The sequence below is a fragment of the Eimeria acervulina genome, genomic scaffold (genome assembly GCF_000499425.1).
Source record: "Eimeria acervulina Houghton genomic scaffold, Eah_scaff68, whole genome shotgun sequence".
Lineage (NCBI taxonomy): Eukaryota > Apicomplexa > Conoidasida > Eucoccidiorida > Eimeriidae > Eimeria > Eimeria acervulina.
The window spans coordinates 68312-88183 of record NW_013549662.1 but is presented as its reverse complement, the minus strand read 5'-3'; the positions used below and the strand labels follow the sequence as shown (position 1 = coordinate 88183).

The window sequence follows — 19872 nt, the reverse complement described above, 5'->3', positions numbered from 1 at the left end:
TATATATTGTATATATATTATATCGCTGTATAGCATACGCATATATACATGCCTATACATGTAGCATTGAATGCATTCATACATATTTATCTACATGTATATATATTTATATATATATATATTTACTAATATATATACATATATGTTAGTAAATATATGTTGATATTTCTGAATGCATTCCCAAACAAAATGCACTGTTTTTTTGGATTGTATGCGATGACAAAGGACAATTAGACAAAAACCAAACAAGCGTATATACCTGTAATCATCGCAATATATATATATATATATATGCACATATACAACTGGATATATCCATATATATATATATATATATATATATAGATGCATGCACCCATATATACCTATATGTAAATAGATGAATACAAATAGATATAAATACAAACAGGCGTATCTAAATATTTATATATAATGTAAAGCGTATGAAGTGCACGATGAAGCGGAGAGTCTGTTTGCTCGTCCGTCTGGATGTATTTTCGTATACTGCATTTTAATTTAAAAGTTTAATTTGAATTTCCTTTTATTTTCGCTCTGTATTTTGCATATTCCCGTCTTAAAAAAGAAACTGCACAAGGCTTTGTGCGTATTGTTGCTGCGGTGTACGTACGCCTCACGGTGTACGTACACCGCAGGAGTCATGAGGTTTATGCTACCCCCATGAGTGTTGGGGGGTAGGGACACCCCACGGACACCCTGGGGTGTACGCACACCCCAGGAATCTTGAGATGTATGTACGCCTGACCTCATTGCCACCTGGAGGTGTCCGCATACCTCAATGACACTTGAGGTGTATGTACACCCACCGACACTTCTTACGGTGTATGTTCACCTCAAAGTACATACTTGGGGTGCAGGTACATCCCATGCTCCCCTTGAGGTGTAGTGCGCATACGCCTCACTGACAACTTGAGGTGTACGCACACCTCAAATGCTTTGGATTGGATGACACACTGCTTTGCCGTTTTACCTCTTTGCGTTTTTGCAAGAAGCGTTTGCGGCGGTTTTGTCTGCATTGAGTTGCATTTGTTTCCCGTCGTTATCACTTTTTATCATTTTTTATTGTTTTGTTTTTTTCTTCTTTTTTATTTCGACAATCTCCTTCGCAGCCCCAAACTGCAGCTGTCTCTTCCCTGCTGCTGCTGCTGCTTGTGCAGCTGTTGCTTCTGCACCTATATCTTCTTGTTCCTCGCCCTCTGCTGGTGCATCGGCTACTGCGCCTGCTGTTGCATCTGCTGCTGCATTTGCTGCTGCAACGCGAGTGAGGAGTTCATTGATGGCTTTAATGTGTTTAATATATTTTCCCTCTCCAAGGGTCTCTTCAAGCTGCTGCAGCGTCCGTTGCATTTTGTCTCTCCTTGCAACCAAATAATCTTGAAAAGAATAGTCTCCCTCCTGCTGCTGGTGCAGCGTTGGTGTCCGCTTCAGAAACTGCTGCAGCAGCTTGTGAAGCTGCTGCAAGAACTGACAAACCGCCGTCTGCCGCTGCGCTTCGCTGCTGTATGTACACCCCGCTGCAGCATCATCACCACCAGCGGCAGCATCAGCATCGCTGTTGTATTTGTCCTCCGCCTGCCCAGCGTTGGTCACTTTCCTCTTTCGCTTTCGGGTGCCTTTCTGCTGTTGCTGCTGCTGCTGCTGCGGCTGTGGGGCCCGAACGGGGGTGTTTGCTGTTCGATGCAGCAACTGCAGCAGCCGCTTGATGATAAAGGCGCCAAAAGCTGCAGGAGAAGATCTTGCCTTTGAAGGAATGTGTAGGTGCACAGCAGCAGCAGCAGCTGCTGCTGCTGCTGCAGCCTGTCGTGAGTTGGATTGTTTGGGGGATTGCTGCAGCAGCAGCAGCTCCTGCTGCTCATTTTTTTCTTGTCTCTCTCCTCCTTGTCTCCTGCTTGTGTCCTTTCCTAATAACGCACTGGCAGCACATTCACTAAATGCAGCTATCATATCTCTTCCCAGTATTTTAATCGCGTCATTGTCTCTCCTTTCTGCTGCTGGTGCTTCTGTTGCTGCTGCTGTTGCTGCTGCTGTTGCTGCTGCCTTGAAGGCGTCTGGGTGTCTGTACACCCTAAAGGCGACGTCAGCTAGCTCTCTGCGTACGAACGGAGACCGGGCGTTTGCTGCTGCTCTAAATAAATCACAAGAAGAGACAGCAGAGATGCAGCAATCCGAGAGCCGCAGCAAGAAGGGAGGCCTCAGGCAGCAAGAACGAAAGGAGGAACAGCAAGACAATGCAACGCAAACCAACTGAGATAATAAACAACCCCCAAACAACGGCCCCTCAGCTGCATCTTCCTCCTCCCCGTACTGCTGCTGCTGCTGCTGCTGGTGCTTCTGCTTCTGCGCTTGTTGCTGCTGCTGCTGCAGTGCGTAGGCATGAATGTGCTGCTGAAGCTTATTAAGTTTAATGAGAACGTCCGCTCCGAGTGTTTGGTTTAGAGCTGCAGCAGCAAGTGGTAGCCGTCTGCTGCAGACCCGTAGCACCTGCAGCATCTGCTCAGCAACAAACAACCACATCCCTCGCACCACCCAATCCTGCTGCTGCTGGTGTGTGTTCGAGGTGCCTGTACATTTGAATAGCGGCCAGGAAGCAGCTTCTGCTGCAGCACCGCTCAGCAGCTGCTGCATGCGGCCTTCTCTTTCGGGGGGTGGCAGCAGCGGGGGATTAACTCGAGGAGAGATTGCAGCTGGTGAGAAGCAGCTGCTGCTGTCTTTTTTCTGTTTCTCTCGCCCCCTAAAACAACTCTTACTACCCCCACCCTGACCACCGGCTGCTACTGCTGCCGCAGCTGCGCGCTGCTGCAGCAGGGACTCGAAAATCTGCTGCTGCAGGGCCTGGCAGCACAGCACCAGGGGATTGCCCTGCTGCTCCTTGCTGCTGCTGCTGCTGCTGCTGATCATTGCTTTAAGACTTGCTTCGATGGTGTATCTCAGCTTCTTGCTGAGGTCCCCATACACCTGAAGCTTTTGCTTCCGCTGCTGCGACTGCGCTGCCTGCAGCAGCACTCTGCTGTATGCTTCAAATAAAGCTGTAAGCACCTCCAGTGCAAGCGAACTGCTGCTGCTGCTGCTGCTGAAGGTGGTGGAGTGTACGTACACCTGAAGTGCTGCCAACGCGCGCAGCCGCAGTTCTGCAATTCTCCTGCGCTGCCGCAGCAGCAGCTGCCGCGAGGAGACAGAAGACGAAGGAAGAAGAGCAGCAAAAGGAGGGAAAGGACCTGAGGGAAGAGACAAAAATGAATAAAATTGCTATCAGTACCAGCAGGAGGATTTAAAATATGTAAGGGGGAAAGTAATAAAAATATATTAATTATATATAAATGGCATGTATTTACAAGTATTCTCGCTACTTTTTAAATGCCCCCGTGGCTAATAACATTTTATATTAGATATTTAATAATGATGATACAACCAACAGACGTAATAATAACAGAGCGAATAATATACATCATAAAATAATAGTAATAATAATATAATGACAAATTATTATGTATTATTGTAATAATAATATTAACTTAAAACAATAATGGAATAACTAAAATCATAATTAGGACTCATAATAACTATCGATAAATGAGAACACAAATATTAAAAATAATATAAAACATTATATGCTATTGATATGAATGAATATACATAATAACAAATAATAATAAATGATGAGAAATAATGAAAAATGATAGTAAATAAACATAACCATAAAATTTTTAAAAAAATGATTTAAACTCTAAAAAAACTGAGGCGGCGTTCTCCGTTTGGTTTTTTGCTTTTTATTTTTATCACTTCTCTCGCAGCAGCCATCAGTATATTTTAGTAAACAAATAAAAAACAAAACTTATTTCTTTTTTCTCTTTCCCTCTCTCTTGTTCTATCTTTTTAACTAACTCTGCTTCATTTTCTGTCTCTCTTCTTGTTTCTTTTTCTCTTTTCCTTGTCGCCTTATTTCTTTGGATCTTTCCTTCTCTGTCTCTTTTTGTATATCTCCGTCTCCTGCCTTTATTTTATTTTCCCATCCCTATCGGTTTGAAGTATTTTTGTTTATCTATTTTCGTTGTATCTATTCGAATTATTGAATATTTATGTATTTTACTGCATTCTATTATTTATTCTACTTTGTCTTATTTATATTATTTTATTTATCCATTAATGTACTTATTTATTTATATTATTTTGTTTTATTTTATTTACCTGTATCCGACGTATTGTCTGTGGCAAGAGTTGCTAAGGCTTCGTGCGGAGATAACTCAAAAGATAAACCAGTCTCTTTTTCATCTGTCGCTTCTTCCTCTTCTCCTCCTCCTCCTCCTCCTCCTCCTCCTTCTTCTTCTTCGTCTTCTTCTTCTTCTTGTTCTTCTTCTTCTTCTTCTTCTTCTTCTTCTTCTTCTTCTTCTTCTTCTTGTTCTTCTTCTTCTTCTTCTTCTTCTTCTTCTTTTGCTTCGTCTCCTTCTTCGTCTTCTTCTTCTTCGTCTTCTTCTTCTGTCCCTTCTTCTGCCTCTTCTCCCTTTCGCTTCTTCTTTTGCTTTGATTTCACCTGCATTACTTCATCTTTTTTTGGTTTGTGTTTGTCTCTGTCTCCTTCTGTCTCTGTCTCCGTCTCTGTTTCCTCTTCCCCCGCTTCAAAGGCAGCGGGCCCTGTTGCTGCTGCTGCTGCTGCTGCCGCAGTTGCTGTTGCAACAGCAGCAAGTGCACGTACATTCCGTGAAGGAGCAAATACAGAAAGGCGACCCCAAAGAGCAACACCAACCTCCCGCAGCAGCCCTGCTGCAGCAGAGTTCCCCTGGAGCAGCAGCAGCTTGCTGCTGACCACTCCGGCGTTCCTTAAGACTGTTAATGCTGCTGCCGCAGTCTCCTCCTCCTCTTCCTGCTGCTGCCGCTGCTTCTGCTGCTGCAGCAGCTGCTGCAGCGGCTGTGCTACCTGCAGCAGCTGCTGCAGCGCAGCGACAGCAGCTTGCAAGTCCTCTTCTGCCTCTTCTTCTTCCGAAGCCTCATCAGAGGCAGAAGATTCTTCTTCTTCTTCCTCGCTCTCCTGCTGCTGCTGCTCCTGCTGTTTCTTTTGTGTTGTCTCCTTCTCCGTATTGCCACACACTAAATAAGGAATCAACGAGAGGCAGCAAAGAGAGACACCTAAAATTCGTGCAGCAGCACAGAGGCCCCACTGAATGTGCTGCTGCCGTCTTCTGGTATCCTCTCCCGCTGCTGCAGCAGCAGCAGCAGGCGCTGCTGCTGCTGCTGCAGAGGCCAGCGACGCACCCTGAGCAGCAGCAAAGTTGCAGAAGGAGAGCAGCGACGGTCCTTCATTCAGGTGAGGATTAGCAATAAGGCATTTTAGTTCCGCATGCACCTTATCATTGCCGCCGGTGCTGCTGCTGCTGCTGCTGCTGAGGGTTCTGCCGCGGAGACGAAGAGACAGTTCCTGTTTACTGGCTGCTGCTTCTTTTTGCGTGAGGGCGAAGAGCAGCGCTTGAGTCTGCTGCAGCTGCTGCAGCAGCCCCTCTGCTTCTGCTGCTGTTGCCGGTGCTGCTGCATCCCCACGACCAAACATTTCGATGCAGCTGCTGCTGCTGCTGCCCAGAAGCGCGCATATCTTCCCTTTCACATGCCGCCGCGCTGCCTCGCTGCTGCTGCTGCTGCTGTCTGGGAGGGACACAACAAGCAGCTCCGGCAGCTGCACATCCACATGCTGCTGCTGTTGTTGCATGCCTTCTGGAGCTTGAGGTGGTTCGGGCTCAGGGAGATGTTTTGGTTTAATGAGAGCAGCAGCAGCAGAAGAAGAGGAAGAGAAAGCAACAAAACAAATTGCACAAGACAACAGCCAGCTTGGCAAAACGATGCTGCTGCTGCAGCTGTTGTTGCAGCTGCTGCTGCTGTACCGCATGACTTCCGGCAGCAGCAGAAGGCAGTCGAGCACAAACAAAGTCTTGCGGTAGGCCAGGCCTTGTTGAAACTGAGAGCACACACACCCGAGACCCTAAAACGTAAACCCTAAAGGCTAAAGCCTCAGCCCTTAACCTTAATCCCTATAGAGAGAGCAGCATGCATTTCTATCATTTGCACAAACACCGCATGTTTCTTACTGCTGCGCCTCGCGTTGTCTCCTTTGATCGTTCGCTGCTGCTGCCGCTGCTGTTGCTGCTGCTGATGCTGTCATTTAGAGCTGCCAGCAGCAAATGAGCGATCGTCTTCATCTCCACCGCATCCGCAGCAGCAAAACAAATGCAGCACAACCTGTGCATGCAAAAAAAACAGAAACAAAACAAACTATAATCTGAGGTATGCGCACACGTCAACCACGCACGCAGACAAAACAAAGCAAAGAAGGACAAAAACAAAACCACAGCGCATAAACAACACATACAAATCACCTCAACACGCAGCGGCATATGCGCCAACTTTCTAGCTAACAAGCGACAACAAATTAGCTATCTATCTGGCTAGACTTGTTCTAAGTACACCAACGGATGGCTAGCTAGATAGCTATCTAGCTAGCTAGCTGCTCTACACCCATCATCTCGAACCAAGCACGCATTCCATACACTTTCACGCATGCCGTCTAATTAGCTAGTCTTCCAGGTAACTAGGCAGCTAGCTAGCTAGCTGCCTAGTTACCTATCTAGCTGGGTGGCTACCTAGCTGTCTAGCTAGCTGTCTAGCTAGCTGTCTACTTAGCTGTCTAGCCAGCTATCCAGCTATATAGCTAGCTATATAGCTAGCTATCCAGCTAGGGATCTTTCTAGCTAGCTGTCCAACCAGCTAACTAGCTAGATGCCTAACTGGGTAGCTAGCTAGCAAGTGACTAGGAGCAGCAAACGCACCGCCAGAGCGTCTGTTTCCTTAAAGGAGCAAAGCGGCGTGCTTCCCCAAAGGAAAAGAAAAGAGACAGACGAAGATGAACAGAAATCTGCAGCGGGCGTTTAAAAAAGAGGAAATCCGGAGAAAAGGCTGAAAACAGATTACAAAAAAACAAAAAAAGCAAATGTAAGCAAACAAACAAAAACAAGCGAGAAATAAAAACAGCTAAAAACGAACAAAAACAATATATAATTGCAGAAGCTTCAAAAGCAAAACAAAAACAAAAGCAAAAAAATGTAACTGAGCAAACAAGACAAACAAAAATAAAGTACGATGGCCGGAACCAAACAAACAAAACAAACCAGCAAAGAGGATGCATAAAAAAGAATTAAAAACAATGACAGAAAACAAAAACAAATAAAAGCAAACAAGCAAACAAACAGTACAAAAAAATCACTTCGTTGTGTGTGTTTGCTGCTGCAATTTTTTTTTTCTATATCTCCCCTCTGCTGTTTTTATTTGTTGTATCCTTCTTACGTTTGAGGTGTACAGACAGCTGGTGCGTTTGCTGCTGCGACTGCAGCAGCAACGGGGATAGGGGTTTATGCAAATAAGGATCGGATTGACAGCCGCATGCAACCAAACAATCTGTTGCTAGCTGCTGCACGCGCAGCGGGCGCCCTCCCCCCCCTTGATGCTGCTGCTGCTTGCTGCTGCAGCAGCCGTGCGCTGCGGCTTCTCTCAGCACTCCTTGAGGAGACATCCATTCTCTTAAACGATCAAATAAATAATTTGCTGCTGCGTGTAGAGGGCTCCTAGGGGCTGCACTCAAAGGAAAAACACAAAAGAAGGTGTGCATACACCTTAACATATCCTTGAAATCATACACTGCGCATACACCTAGAAGATACACAGCAAGCATTACGCGGAATGTCGCTGCTACTGATCCTGCGGCAACGCGCTCCAGCAGCAACAGCAGCAGCAACAGGAGCAGCAGCAGTAGCAGCAGCAGCAGCGACACCACCACCACCACCCTGAGCATCAGGAGCAGCAACAGCAACACCATCAGCAACATCAGCAACAACAGCAGCAAAGGGGTATAGATTTTCCCCCCTGCATGCAGTTTGCTGCGGTGTACATACACTCTAAATGGAATATTAAAGCTCTCATGAATCCTTTCCCCTCTACAAAAATGGTTGCAATCATTTTTTCCAAATCTTCTCGCGGCACCGTCTCCTCTGCTGGTGCTGGTATTGCTGCTGCTGCGGCTGCTGCTGTCTTTTTCCCCTTTCCTGCTGCTGCTGCTTTTGCCTCTTCTGCTGCTTCTTCTTGTATTATTTGCTGCTGTTTAATAAATTGTACAAACACCAGCACTCCCCTAAACCCCGTAAACACGCGCTGCAAACTCTGCTCTTCTCCTCCTTTCATTTGCTTCTCCTTCTCCTCTTCACTTGCATAGGAGCCCTTACGCGGGCCCCCAAAGAGGCGTACGTCGAGGGCCCCCCACAGACGCTGGAAGCATTCTGCTGCATCTCTGTGTAAATAAAACAAAAAAACGGAAGAGGAAGAGATAAGGAAGAACAAAAAAAAGGATGTAATTTGGGTGAAGTGGTTTGTTGCTGGTCGTTGCTGCTCCTGTTCTTGCTGTTACATTATATCAAATATTATATATTATGCACTAGATGCTGTATACTACATATTATATTTCATATTTTATATATATATTTTATATCTATGTTCATTATATATTCTAGTGTCCATCCACAATATAAAATTTAATATGATATATACATATATACTTATACTATACTATATATAATGCAATATATATATATATATATCAAACGCCTTGTCAAAAAGAATGAAAAATACGATGTCTACCAGACTGCAAGTAAAGAACACCAGACAACGAAAAGTTCTGAATGAAAAAGATGCAATTAAAAGCAAAATAAGCACACGTCGATTTAACTGCATCTAAATGATTTACTTTTGTGACAGAATAAAAGAAATGACTGCAGCCCAAAGACGATGCGTCTGCGGGTGAAATGCGGCGGTGTCTGCGAGAAAGGCAGCGAGCTGGGGTGTATAGGCACCTGCATAGAGACAGATAATCATAATAATTATTCTGATTATTCTAATTACAACTACAGTTAAATAGGAATAAAATAATAATAATAGTAATAACAACATTTTGAGACAGACAACAATAAGTAAACGCAGAAGAAAAAAAGGAGAGAGTAATGCATGCAACTATTATAATGCAGCAAATGCAAACAAATAAAAAAGAGGAAGAAGCAAAGACAAACACGAAGAACAAACAAATAAAAAAGGAAAAAGTAAACACACAAGCAAACAAACAGAATAAACAAACAAACGAAAAATAAACAAACGAACAAAAAAGAAAAGCAGGATAATTATTAGACAGATAAACGGACAAATGCAAATTAGTAAACAGAAGAGCCGAGAGGTAAACAAGAAAATAGCAACCAAACAAAAACAGAGAGACAAAAAGACAGACAAACAAATAAACAGGAGCAAATGCAGAACATACATAATGAGAAACAAAAGAAAAACAAGCAAAAAGAAATGCAGTATATATACATAATATATATATGTACATATATATATAGGAGACAGAGAGAAATAGAGAGACAAATACACCAGATATAATAAGAAAGAGAAGCATAAAGACAGGCAGGAAGCAAATAAACAAAGACTGACGGCTGCAAATATCCAAAGAAAAGATATTTCCTTCTTGTATTTGTCTGCTGCTTGCCCATGCCTTGAGGTGTATGTACACCGCAAGGAGGGAACAGGGGAGACGCCCAGTGGCAGTTTTTATTGCGTCTTTCTTTTTGTTTTCTTCTGTCTTTGTTTCTATTTTCTCTTTGTCTCCTTTTATAAACAACGAGTGAAAACGATCACCGCAGGCCTTCAAAACAATTGTTGCCTCTCCTATCCTGCAGCAGAGAAAGATGGAAAAAATACAAATATAAATATAAATACAAATACAAATATAAATATAAACATCAACATAAACATAAACACAAATACAAATGTACATGAAAATGTAAATATAAATATAAATATAAATGTAAATGTAAATATAAACATAAGCATAAATATAAATACAAATCTAAATACAAATATAAATATAAATATAAATATAAACATAAACATAAATATAAATGTAAAATTAAATATAAACATAGGCATAAATATAAGGCAGCACACACAAAAAGATAAAAGGAAAAAAAGAAACAGAAAAGGCATAAGTAGAGACACTGAAGGCGGCAAATATGCAAACGACAATGGGATAAAAGACAAAAATGAATGCAGGGCAGATAAGTACAGCAAAACGAGACGAAAAGAAGCAATACAAGAAAAACGGTACGATGAAGAAGACAAAGGTAAGAGGAGACAAAAGGAAACAAAAAGAGACACAGAGACAGACTCGAAAAGACAAAGATAGACAAAAAGGAGACGAGGAGACAAAAAGAGGGAAAAAGAAGCCTTACTGATCTAGTTGCTGAAGCAACAGCAGCAGCAACTCTGCTGCTGCTTCCTGCAGCTGCAGCTTCGCATTGAATGCCTCCCATATCATTTCGGCTGTCTCCGCAGCTTGCGGCAAACTCTGTAGTGTTGTTAAAACAAACCAGAGACAAAAAGCGAAAAGGAATTATTAAACAGACAAAAACAGAACAAGAATTAATAAACTAGCAGAAAGAAATAAAAGGAATCATTGAGCAGACAAACAAAACCAAGAAGAACTAATAAACAGACAGACACAACAAAAAAGGAATAATAGACGAACAAAAACAGCAAAACGAGTAAGCAAACAGACAAAAACAGAAAGGAATTAAATAATTATTAAATAAGCCCCCTTAATAATAGTAATAGTAGTAATAATAATAATAATACTAAAGAAAACAACAACACCCCCATATATATATGTATATATATATATATATATATATGCACCTTCTTCTTGGTAAAGAAGTTGAGGGCCAGCAGTATATACACCGCAAGACAACGAGCGAAATGCAGCCGCTTTACGTCTGCATTTACTGCACTCTTCACAGGGAACGCAGCCCCAATGTTTCTGCTGAATGCAACCAAATCCAAATTAAAATAGTCCTCCTGCTGCTGCTGCTGCTGTTGCTGCTGCTGTTGCAACTGCTGCAGTAGCAGCAGCAAAGTCAACGCGTAAGCCTCCCGAGCGCAAGCGCGCGGAGACCCCAGGCCCAAAAACTGCAGCAAAATGCAAACTCTCAACCCTAAACCCTAAACCCTTAACCGGGGTACACTTGTGAAAGACGACAGGCGGTGTCAGAGAGAAAAAAAAAGGAGACAAAGGACGAACGAGAGAGAGATAAGCAAAAAGAGAAAGAGAGAGAGAGATAAACAATGAAAGAAAAAGAGAGAGAGAGAGGGAAACAATGAAAGAGATTGAGGGGCGACATGAAGACACCCGCAGCAAACGCCAACGAGAAGACAGCGAAAAAAAGAAACAAAGAACAGCAGAAAAACACAGACGAAGATAAGGAGAGAGAGAAAGGGAGACAAGGGGAAACAAAGAGAAAAACGGAGAACGAGAAGAAGAGACTCAGGAATTAGCAAACAAAGGCAGAGACAAAGAAAGGACAAAGACAAATGCACAGAGCCAGAGAGAAAAAAAGAACAAAGACAAAGACAAAGAAAGACAAAAAGAAAGACACAAAGACGAACAAAGAAAAGTACAAAGAAGTAGAGACGGCGACAGAAGCAAAGAGAGACAAAAACAGAGGAATATGCAGCAACAAAGTCAAAGAAAGGAAAAAAGAATAATGACGAAGATTAGCACGAACAAAGACAGACATAATGATTCCTTACAAGTCTATTAAGTGCATAGCCGAGCTCATACGGCACCTTCAACTCCCCCCTACCGCCTGCTATTATTATCGGGGCTAGCCGACGCCACTCAGCCGGCTGCTGCTGCTGCTGTTGCTGCTGCTGCTGCTGCTGCTGTGATGTGCCTGCAGCTGTCTGCTTAAGCAAATATTGCACAAGACGACTCGCAGCGACACTCCGCCCCTTCGCAGAAGGAGACGGCAAGTACCAAAACAGATTCAACAAACCCTCACACGCTGGAGGGGCCCCAGGGGCCCCGTGGCCCTTAGAGAACTTGGAGGGGCCCCCCGAGGCGCTCCCATTAAGGGCCTCCTTAAGGCCTTTCTTGGGGCCCCCCTTAGGGGCCCCCGAGGGGCCCCGTGAGGGGCTTAGGGATTCGCAGTGCCCTTTAGGTTGGGTGATAGCCCCCGCCATTCCTAAATGCAAGGAAGGCGAAGGAGGGCGTAGGAGAGAACGATGAGTTTAACTGAGGAGGGGAGAAAGGAGCAGGACGCAAGAACAACAAAAACTGCCGCAACAAGAAGAACAAGGAGAACAAAAACAATCCTATCCTTTTGTTAGGGTCCGAAAGAGCGGTTACTAAGACTGCGGAGGGCGCCTGATGATGCTCTATAAGAAATAAATAAGAATTTCCAGCAGAAGATAGAAGGGAAGAAGCAACAATTGAAAAGAAAGTTGAGGGCGGCAAAAGGGCCTCTCCGCCCCACAGACGGGCAAGAAAAACAAGACCAATGAAAGATAAACGGAATTTGTTAGGACTTGGCTGAAATCCAGAGGAGAGGGAGAAGAAGAAAAACAGAGAAAGAAGAAAAAGAGAATAAATAAAAGTCGATTCCCATCATTAACAGTTCTTGTGCATGCATGCGCCGAGGAGGCCTTAGGCTTGCATTTGCAGGCAAGCGCTGCAGGTATACACATCGTGGATCTATAAAAACAGTAGGAAAATGTGCTTTCAAATAATATAGTAGCCGTTTTAAACATTACTATTAAACTATTAACTTTAAAGGACTCAACACAATACAATCGATGAAGATTAGGAAGTTGGAGCTGCGTAATACCAATGCAAGGGCTGCTGGCAGCTGTCGCTGTTGGCTGCGATTGCGCGAAAGGCCGTAGGTTCAGTAGACGGGTGAACTGAGTTAAAAAGAATTAGAAAAATGATTTTTATAAAAGTGGAACTTCCTAATTGAGGGAAAAGACAACGGATTCCAGGCTTATTTCCCTGTGTACGCACACCTGTGCTTCTGTGCACTGGGTGGTTAGCCTCTCTGACTGGGGTGTATAGGCAGCTATTCGTGTTCATTTTGATGAGAAAAGAGCGATTTTAACCCTGAAATACACCCTTTGTGTGTTTTTTCTTCTCCACAAAGGGAAAAGGGGAACGAACGGCCCACAGCATCAGCTCCAGCAGCCGACTGAGATATCTGGGCTGCATCTTCTGTATTTTTCGGGTGTACGTACACGTAAGGAGGCGCCGAGATGACGCGGGAGAAGCAATTGCAGGCTTCGTGTCAATCTGTGCACAATGAATATAAACAGTGCCTGAGTACATCCAATCGAGACCCAAGAAAGTGTGCAGACTTCGTTCCTAAACTCCGCGCCTGCGAGAAAAGGTATTTATTTCCCCCTGAATTTTGGTTTATTTATACTGTCCCATTTTTGGGTTTCTCACTTGCTTGCATGGCGTTGCTCTGATGTATTTCTTTTGTTTGTCTTTCTCTATCGACAGGCACTAAGTTTATTTGCAAATCCCTTTCTGTCTTTGTCATCCCCTTTCCTTGTCTCCCCTTTGAACGCAAACCGTCTCTGCATCAATAGTATGTGTGATATGTAGTAGCGCAATATAGATAATATATATGTACTATTATAGATTATATTACCTTCATATAATATGTGTAGTGCATAAGAGCGTAGTACAGTGTGCATGTAGGATATATATACATTGCTGAGAAGTGATTAATGAGAGCTATTGGAAGAAATTCACGTAATAAAACATATGCACATTTAAAAAGGGGGGAATTTGTGATACTATTGGTTTGCACCGCCATCTCCCGATATCCGACAACAAGTAAACAGAGAAGAGCACTGTTTATATCTGCGAATGCGATAGCTTAAATAGTGGAATAGCGAGTATATATTATTTTCTGCTCGTATGTTCCTGTTTCGTTTTGCAGTTTAAATGTATCGTATTGCATAGACGAGATAACGAACCTCATGTCCTGCGCCAGGTGAAGCGCTTTGAATTTCCTTGTCTTTGTTTGCTTCTGTCTTCTGACAATCCAAGCAGCGGCGCACAGCGTAGTTGTTTATTATTTAGGTGTCACTTGTATTATCACTTTCCGTATTTATTTATGGTGTTTCTGTTCTTCATGTTGGGTTTCTCCTGCAAGTTGTTCTCTTTGCTGTTGTCTCATCGGTTTCGTTTGTCGGTTTTGTCTACGCGGTTTGTTTTGTCTCCGCGGTTCGTCCATCTTTTTCTTTGCTAGCTTCTCTTTTTATTTCTTTTTGCTTGTTTCTCTGTACCAATATATCTTCCTCTAAGTGCCTCTGTATCTCTCTCTCTGTCCATGTCTTTTTGTTCTTCTATCATTCCGTTTTCACGCGTGTGTCCTCCCTTTTATTCATTCATCCTGCGTCTTTCTGCCTTTTGGTTTTCATTTGTATAAATATATATTTAATATTTTCGCCCCTCTACCTCTCCTCCCTCCCATGTATTGTTGTCCTTCCCTCTTCCCTTGCGTTTCTTGTCTCTCAGTTCGATCCATCATGATCTCGCCCTCTTTGTGTGCACATACCTTTCTGTTTCCTTCGTTCTCGTTGTTTATTTTCCGTTCTTCAGGAAGCCAGACCGCAGTGTGTGTGCGAAGGAATTCCTCTTAATGCGAGAATGTAACCGCCCAGATGGCCCCCAGTTGCTGCTGACGAAGGATGAATTAGGGCGTCCTCGTTACGAAGTGCCTCCAGAGCGGCTGAGCCAATTCAATTTGCTTTCTGCCGATGTAGGACCTGCTGAGGCGCCCAAGCGAAGCAGGAAGCTGATGCAGCAAACAATTGATGATATGAAGAATATTTTTAATACAAAAGCTTTCGATTTCGTACCTTATAAATGGGAATCATTCCGCAGCAATCCAGGAAAATGAATGATGAATTGCATTTTGATTCATGAGCAAACTAACGGTACACACCTAGTTGCCTATACACCGCAAATTTGGGGTGTATAGCAGCTCCTTAATGAGACACGCAAAGCATGAAGGCGTTCTTGTAATTACAGTAAACGCACGGAAAACATGCTTCTGTGTTTTCATTATTCGTTTGATTCACGTTAATTTTTGCTTTTTTTCTACTATGATTTCCCGCCAGGACCACTGCAACAACTTTGTGTTCTGTTTTGTGTAGTAACGGGCTCCGGTTCGTTGCTAGCAAACAAATTGGGGGAATTGCCCGGTGCAAACAAGCAAATAGTGGACGGCCCAAAAAGTATGCGAATAAATACTAAATAAGTAGTAAATACCGTCTATGATGCATAATGTAATTAACTAAACATAAATTCACGCGGCGTATGAACAGCACCGGGGAAGAAACGCAGAGATCCCCGTCTGCGGCGGCCCCGTTCACAGTCTCCATTATTGTCATCATCATTATCAATTACGTATTTTCAATATCATATTCACTATCATCAATTATTATTGTGCCCTACGTAAAATTCCCGAATTGTCTGTGCCAGACTCCCGAGCCATTTCATGAACGCACTTTGACAGCGGATGAAAATAACTAAATGTAAAGTTACTTTTAAGATATGCACATAGTATCGAAATATTTTCATTAACAAGCATATATCTATAAAAGTAATACACTTTCACTTACCCGAATAATTATGATTATGAATTAAAAATCTAGTCAATAATAATACATCTGAGGTCTTGTCTCTGAGAAACACTCCATCTTCTAAGTCTAGACTTTGCCGTTTAAGTGTGCTTGTCAACGTGTGCATCCGCCTGTCTCATATAAGCAATACGATGACTTCAAGAAGTTCAAAAGAGGCTATGCATATTCGAATATACACCAGCCTTTCTTCTGCCTGCCCTTACCTACTACAGTAAGCTGTCATTATGCAGCAAATCATCTCAAACTACACCATCTAATTACAATGGAGGAGGCACACACGCGAAGCAATAATATTAAAAATGTACGTGTGTACAAACAGAAACGTATACCACAACGAATGTATATACACATATGTATTTTATATATATGAAGTGTATGATGCACATTATACATATGCATACATACTTCCATGTGTAGAGACGTATGTAAACGCGTACTACTTGAGAAAAAAATTCATCATTAAGCCCATTAAAAGTTATACTTCCCTCTCTTCCCTCTACGAAGCCATCGCAGGGAACTTTAAAAGGGCAATACGCAGAGAATGTGAAGGCCTCTCTAACGAATTAAGCATAGCAAAGTAAATTAAGAAGGGAATGCAACTACAAAAGCATCAATAGTATGTTCCTTTCGCTCTTCTGGGCCCTCAGAGCAAGGCACGGGAAGCTGTCTACTGCTGCTGCATACTCGATATATATATATATATATATATATATATATATATATATATATATATGCTGCAGCGAGACAAATTTCACCTGCAGTGCGCCCAGCGTCAGCATCAGCAACGGACGAGGGCAACAATATATTTATTATTACACCTATGATTTCAGGCACTGCTAATACTTCTCCCTCGTCTTCTGCTGCTTCTTCTTCCTCCTCCTTCGCTTGAATCTTCTCTATACAAACAATTCTACTAACGAATTATAATACTTTTCGACCTGAGCCGGCCCTCGCCCTCGGTCTCATTCGCCTTTTGCAGCTCCCACCTACACATATATATGTTGTGCAGTGAAATGTGGAAATCAACACCTTCTCAACCTGTAGTCAGTTCCTTCCCTTCTCTCGCGCTCGCTGCTGCCTTCTTTTCTGCCCCGCCTGGTGCTTCCGCTGCTGCCCGAGTTGCAGCTGCTGCTGCAGCTGCTGCAGGAGCAGCAGCTGCTGCTGCTGTGGGCATTTTGGTGACCTGTCATTCGCTGCCTTTTGCACTCCGTGCTCACCTTGTGTCCTCCGTTGCTGTATGTTGAGCCTGTGAAGCAGAAGGTGGAGCGGCAGTCCGTGTTTCTCCTTTCTTCGTTCCCTTGTTTGCATCACCCCCCGACCCGGGTGCTCCTGATTGTAAGGCATCAGCTAGCTTAAAGTCTGCTCCTTTCCCTGAAGGCTCTCCCTCTGCACCACTTCTCCCTTCGCCGTCAGCTGTACTAACACTGCCGTTTCCTTCGCTCCCTTCTCCGTCCTCTGGCGGGTGAAGGCCGCCCCCAAAGAGTTTTCTCTTCAGCCTCTCATCTTCAGTTCCTCCTCCTCTTTCGCCTGTTGCGTCATCTGTTGCAGCTTGTGCTGCTTCCCCGTCAGAGTCCTCTTTGTCCGCACCCACGAGCTGATGGTGCATGTTGTCGATGAATTTCCTCCACCCCCTTCTCATTTTTCTTTTTGCCTTATCAACACCTTCAACAATTGCATCCTTCAACTTCCTTGCTGCTTTTTTTGCGTCTTGTTTTGCATTGCCCACGAGAGTTGAAAGCCGCTCATCCCATTCTCTCACTCTGTCTTTTACTTCCTCCATCGTCTCCTTTGCCTGTTCCTTTGTCTCGTCCCACGTCCCCTTTGTTCTCGCTCCCAGCTCCTCATCTCCTTCTCCCTCTGCCTCTGCATCTACCGGTGCATCAGCACCGTCTGCATTCTCTTCTTCTGATGCTGAAGGGAGAGTGCTAGTGTCTCCTTGTCCTTCTTCTACTGCAAGGAAACTCGGCGCCTCCACAGGCAGACGCCCCGCCTCTACCGCTGCGACTGCCTCCTCTAGGCTCTTAAGGTTGTTTTCTGTTTGTTGAATAAAGGCAGAAAAAGCGCTTTCAACTGCTCCCTTCAACTGATCCGCCGCGATCTCACCTGACTTTGCTTTCTCCTCAAGAGATAACAATGCAGCAGCTTCCTCTGCATCTACCATCTCCTGAACAGGATGTTGCTGCTCCCCGTTGGGCTCCTCATTCTGTGCCTCCTCCAGCTCCTGCTTTTCCCCCTCCTGCTGCTGCTGCTGGTGCTGGTGGTGCTGGTGCTGATGCGCGGCTAGGAGAAACGAAGGCACGTTGGTCGCTGCGTCCTGTCCAGTCGCTGCTTCTGCATGCTGCAGCGCCCCCTGGCCTGAGCCCACCAGGTTTCTTGCAAATGCATGTGAACCACGTGCCAACAGCACCAGCAGCGAATAATAAGTAAGCGCCAACCCCATCAGCCCCCCCCGCTTTTTTAAGCTGTGAGAAGCCGCCTGCTGCTGCATCTTGAAACTGCTGTTTTCTCCCCTTAACCGCTCCTGCGGATGCTTCAAACGAGGGCCCTGCACCAGCACAAACACTGCAGACGACTTCACACGCTGAAAGCAACGGAATACTCCAGAGACATACTGCAACGAAAAACACACGTTGGGTCGGCTCGCCTCCCCCCTCCCGTCGTTCTGCCTATGTCTCTATAGTGGAAATCGCACGTTTTCCACTTGAACTAAAACGAAAAGTTCAGATAGAAGACGCGCAACATGCGGCAGATGCGCAGAAGTACATAACGGAAGTCTCTTCGCGTTGTTGGACAGAGTCGCTGATTCCGCTCAATATCTAAAACGCTTTGAAGATGCAACAGGCAAAATTAATAAATGCGGTCTCCAGCGATAAAGAGGCAAACAATTTAAAGACGCACCAAACAAACCCAAGAAGCAATCCAGATCCCACCCCCCTAAACCGCTTCCCCTTTCTCGATTTGACTCAACGAAATTGTCAAGACGCGTACCAGGATTGGGAGTGTAAGAGGCGGAAACAGAAGCTCCAATAGGACAGAAGTCGAATTAAAACAAAGAGAAGACCGCAACACAAACCGATGAAGCAGTTGTGTATCTACTTCCGCACAAGAACAGCAAGAAGCAACAAAATACTGGGAGCGTTGCCCCAGCTAGTAGGAGTGAGAGCAGTGAGGGTGCGATGCAGCGTCCTGTTGCTGCTTTTGGAGTGACTGGCCGTTGAATTCAAAGAGTCGCTTCGCTTTTTTCAATTTTTTTGCTTTTAATTTCTTTTACTACACAAAGTAGATGCGTTAACTAGAGTTTTAGGGACCTGTTCCCCTCATTTCCATCGGCTCGTTCCATTGCCCGCCTGGTCACCGCACACTGCTGCACGGCTTGCTGCCTCATCTGCTTCTCAGAGTCCCTTCAACTGGGCGGTTTTAGGTGAAACTTTCTGCTAAATTCCATGTAAAATAAGCAAAACTAAAATTAAGCACTCAATTAAGGCGGCAAGGCAGATATCTCATGAATTCGCACTTCATGGTGAAACCGTTTCACCCGCCAGGCGGCCTGCCCATTGGACCAACCAACCAACTCAGACCAGGCAAGTTGACGAGATAAATGAAGAAAATTAAGTAAGAACAGATACAATAATATTGTTCTATTCTAGAGAAGCTTCAAGAACACCATGCAATAAATGCAGATTCAACGCATGCAATGGACGCAGCTTCAAGCGCAGCGTACAAGCAAAAAGAGTTACAAGAAGAACTCGCATTGAATACAGCTACAGCAAGATGCAATAAAAGCAGTATGGAAACCAACATGCAATAGAAGCAGTAAGGAGAACAACATGCAATAGAAGCAGTAAGGAGAACAACATGCAATAAAAGCCGTGGCAAGGACAAGAAACAGTGAAGCGCCTACTAGACCAGTATTCAATGGAAGCATTCACAATAACAACGGCTGCCAGAGCAATGTGGTGCGAGTTTGCCAAGAGTTGGGCGGACGTTCGTTCGAAATGCATATTAACTGAGAGCCAATTACTTCAGGGACGTAACAATGCAGGCTAGAGAGGCACAAAGTGTGGAACGGAACATGAAGGGTAGAAATACATATCTTGGAGAGCAAGGAACCAAAAGATTGAATTGGAAAGAAGTGGCATTATGATGAGTTCATCACAGGCCACCAATCGTCTGAAGTACTTATCTTTTTGTACCCTTCACTTTGCGCCCCGCATTCATTTACCTCTATAATGTATATATATATATATATATATGTGTATATATTATGTATATAGTATATATATATATATATAT

At 44.0% G+C, this 19872-nt stretch overlaps 2 protein-coding genes across 2 annotated transcripts; both read right to left on the bottom strand.

The window, feature by feature from the left end:
* Window positions 1–1077: 1077 nt before the first annotated feature.
* Window positions 1078–12108, bottom strand: EAH_00012390 (hypothetical protein, conserved; the record flags this gene model as incomplete). Its single annotated transcript, XM_013394715.1, has 11 exons — window positions 1078–3233; window positions 4204–5959; window positions 6090–6240; window positions 6828–6954; window positions 7666–7746; window positions 7947–8333; window positions 8705–8722; window positions 9730–9764; window positions 10323–10438; window positions 10861–11055; window positions 11677–12108. The coding sequence occupies 11 exons, from the start codon at window positions 12106–12108 to the stop codon at window positions 1078–1080; spliced, it is 5454 nt and encodes a 1817-aa protein (XP_013250169.1).
* Window positions 12109–16792: 4684 nt separating this feature from the next.
* Window positions 16793–18067, bottom strand: EAH_00012380 (hypothetical protein, conserved; the record flags this gene model as incomplete). The annotated part of the gene is made up of 1 exon (XM_013394714.1): window positions 16793–18067. One exon carries the CDS (start codon window positions 18065–18067, stop codon window positions 16793–16795), a length of 1275 nt encoding a protein of 424 aa, XP_013250168.1.
* Window positions 18068–19872: the final 1805 nt, after the last annotated feature.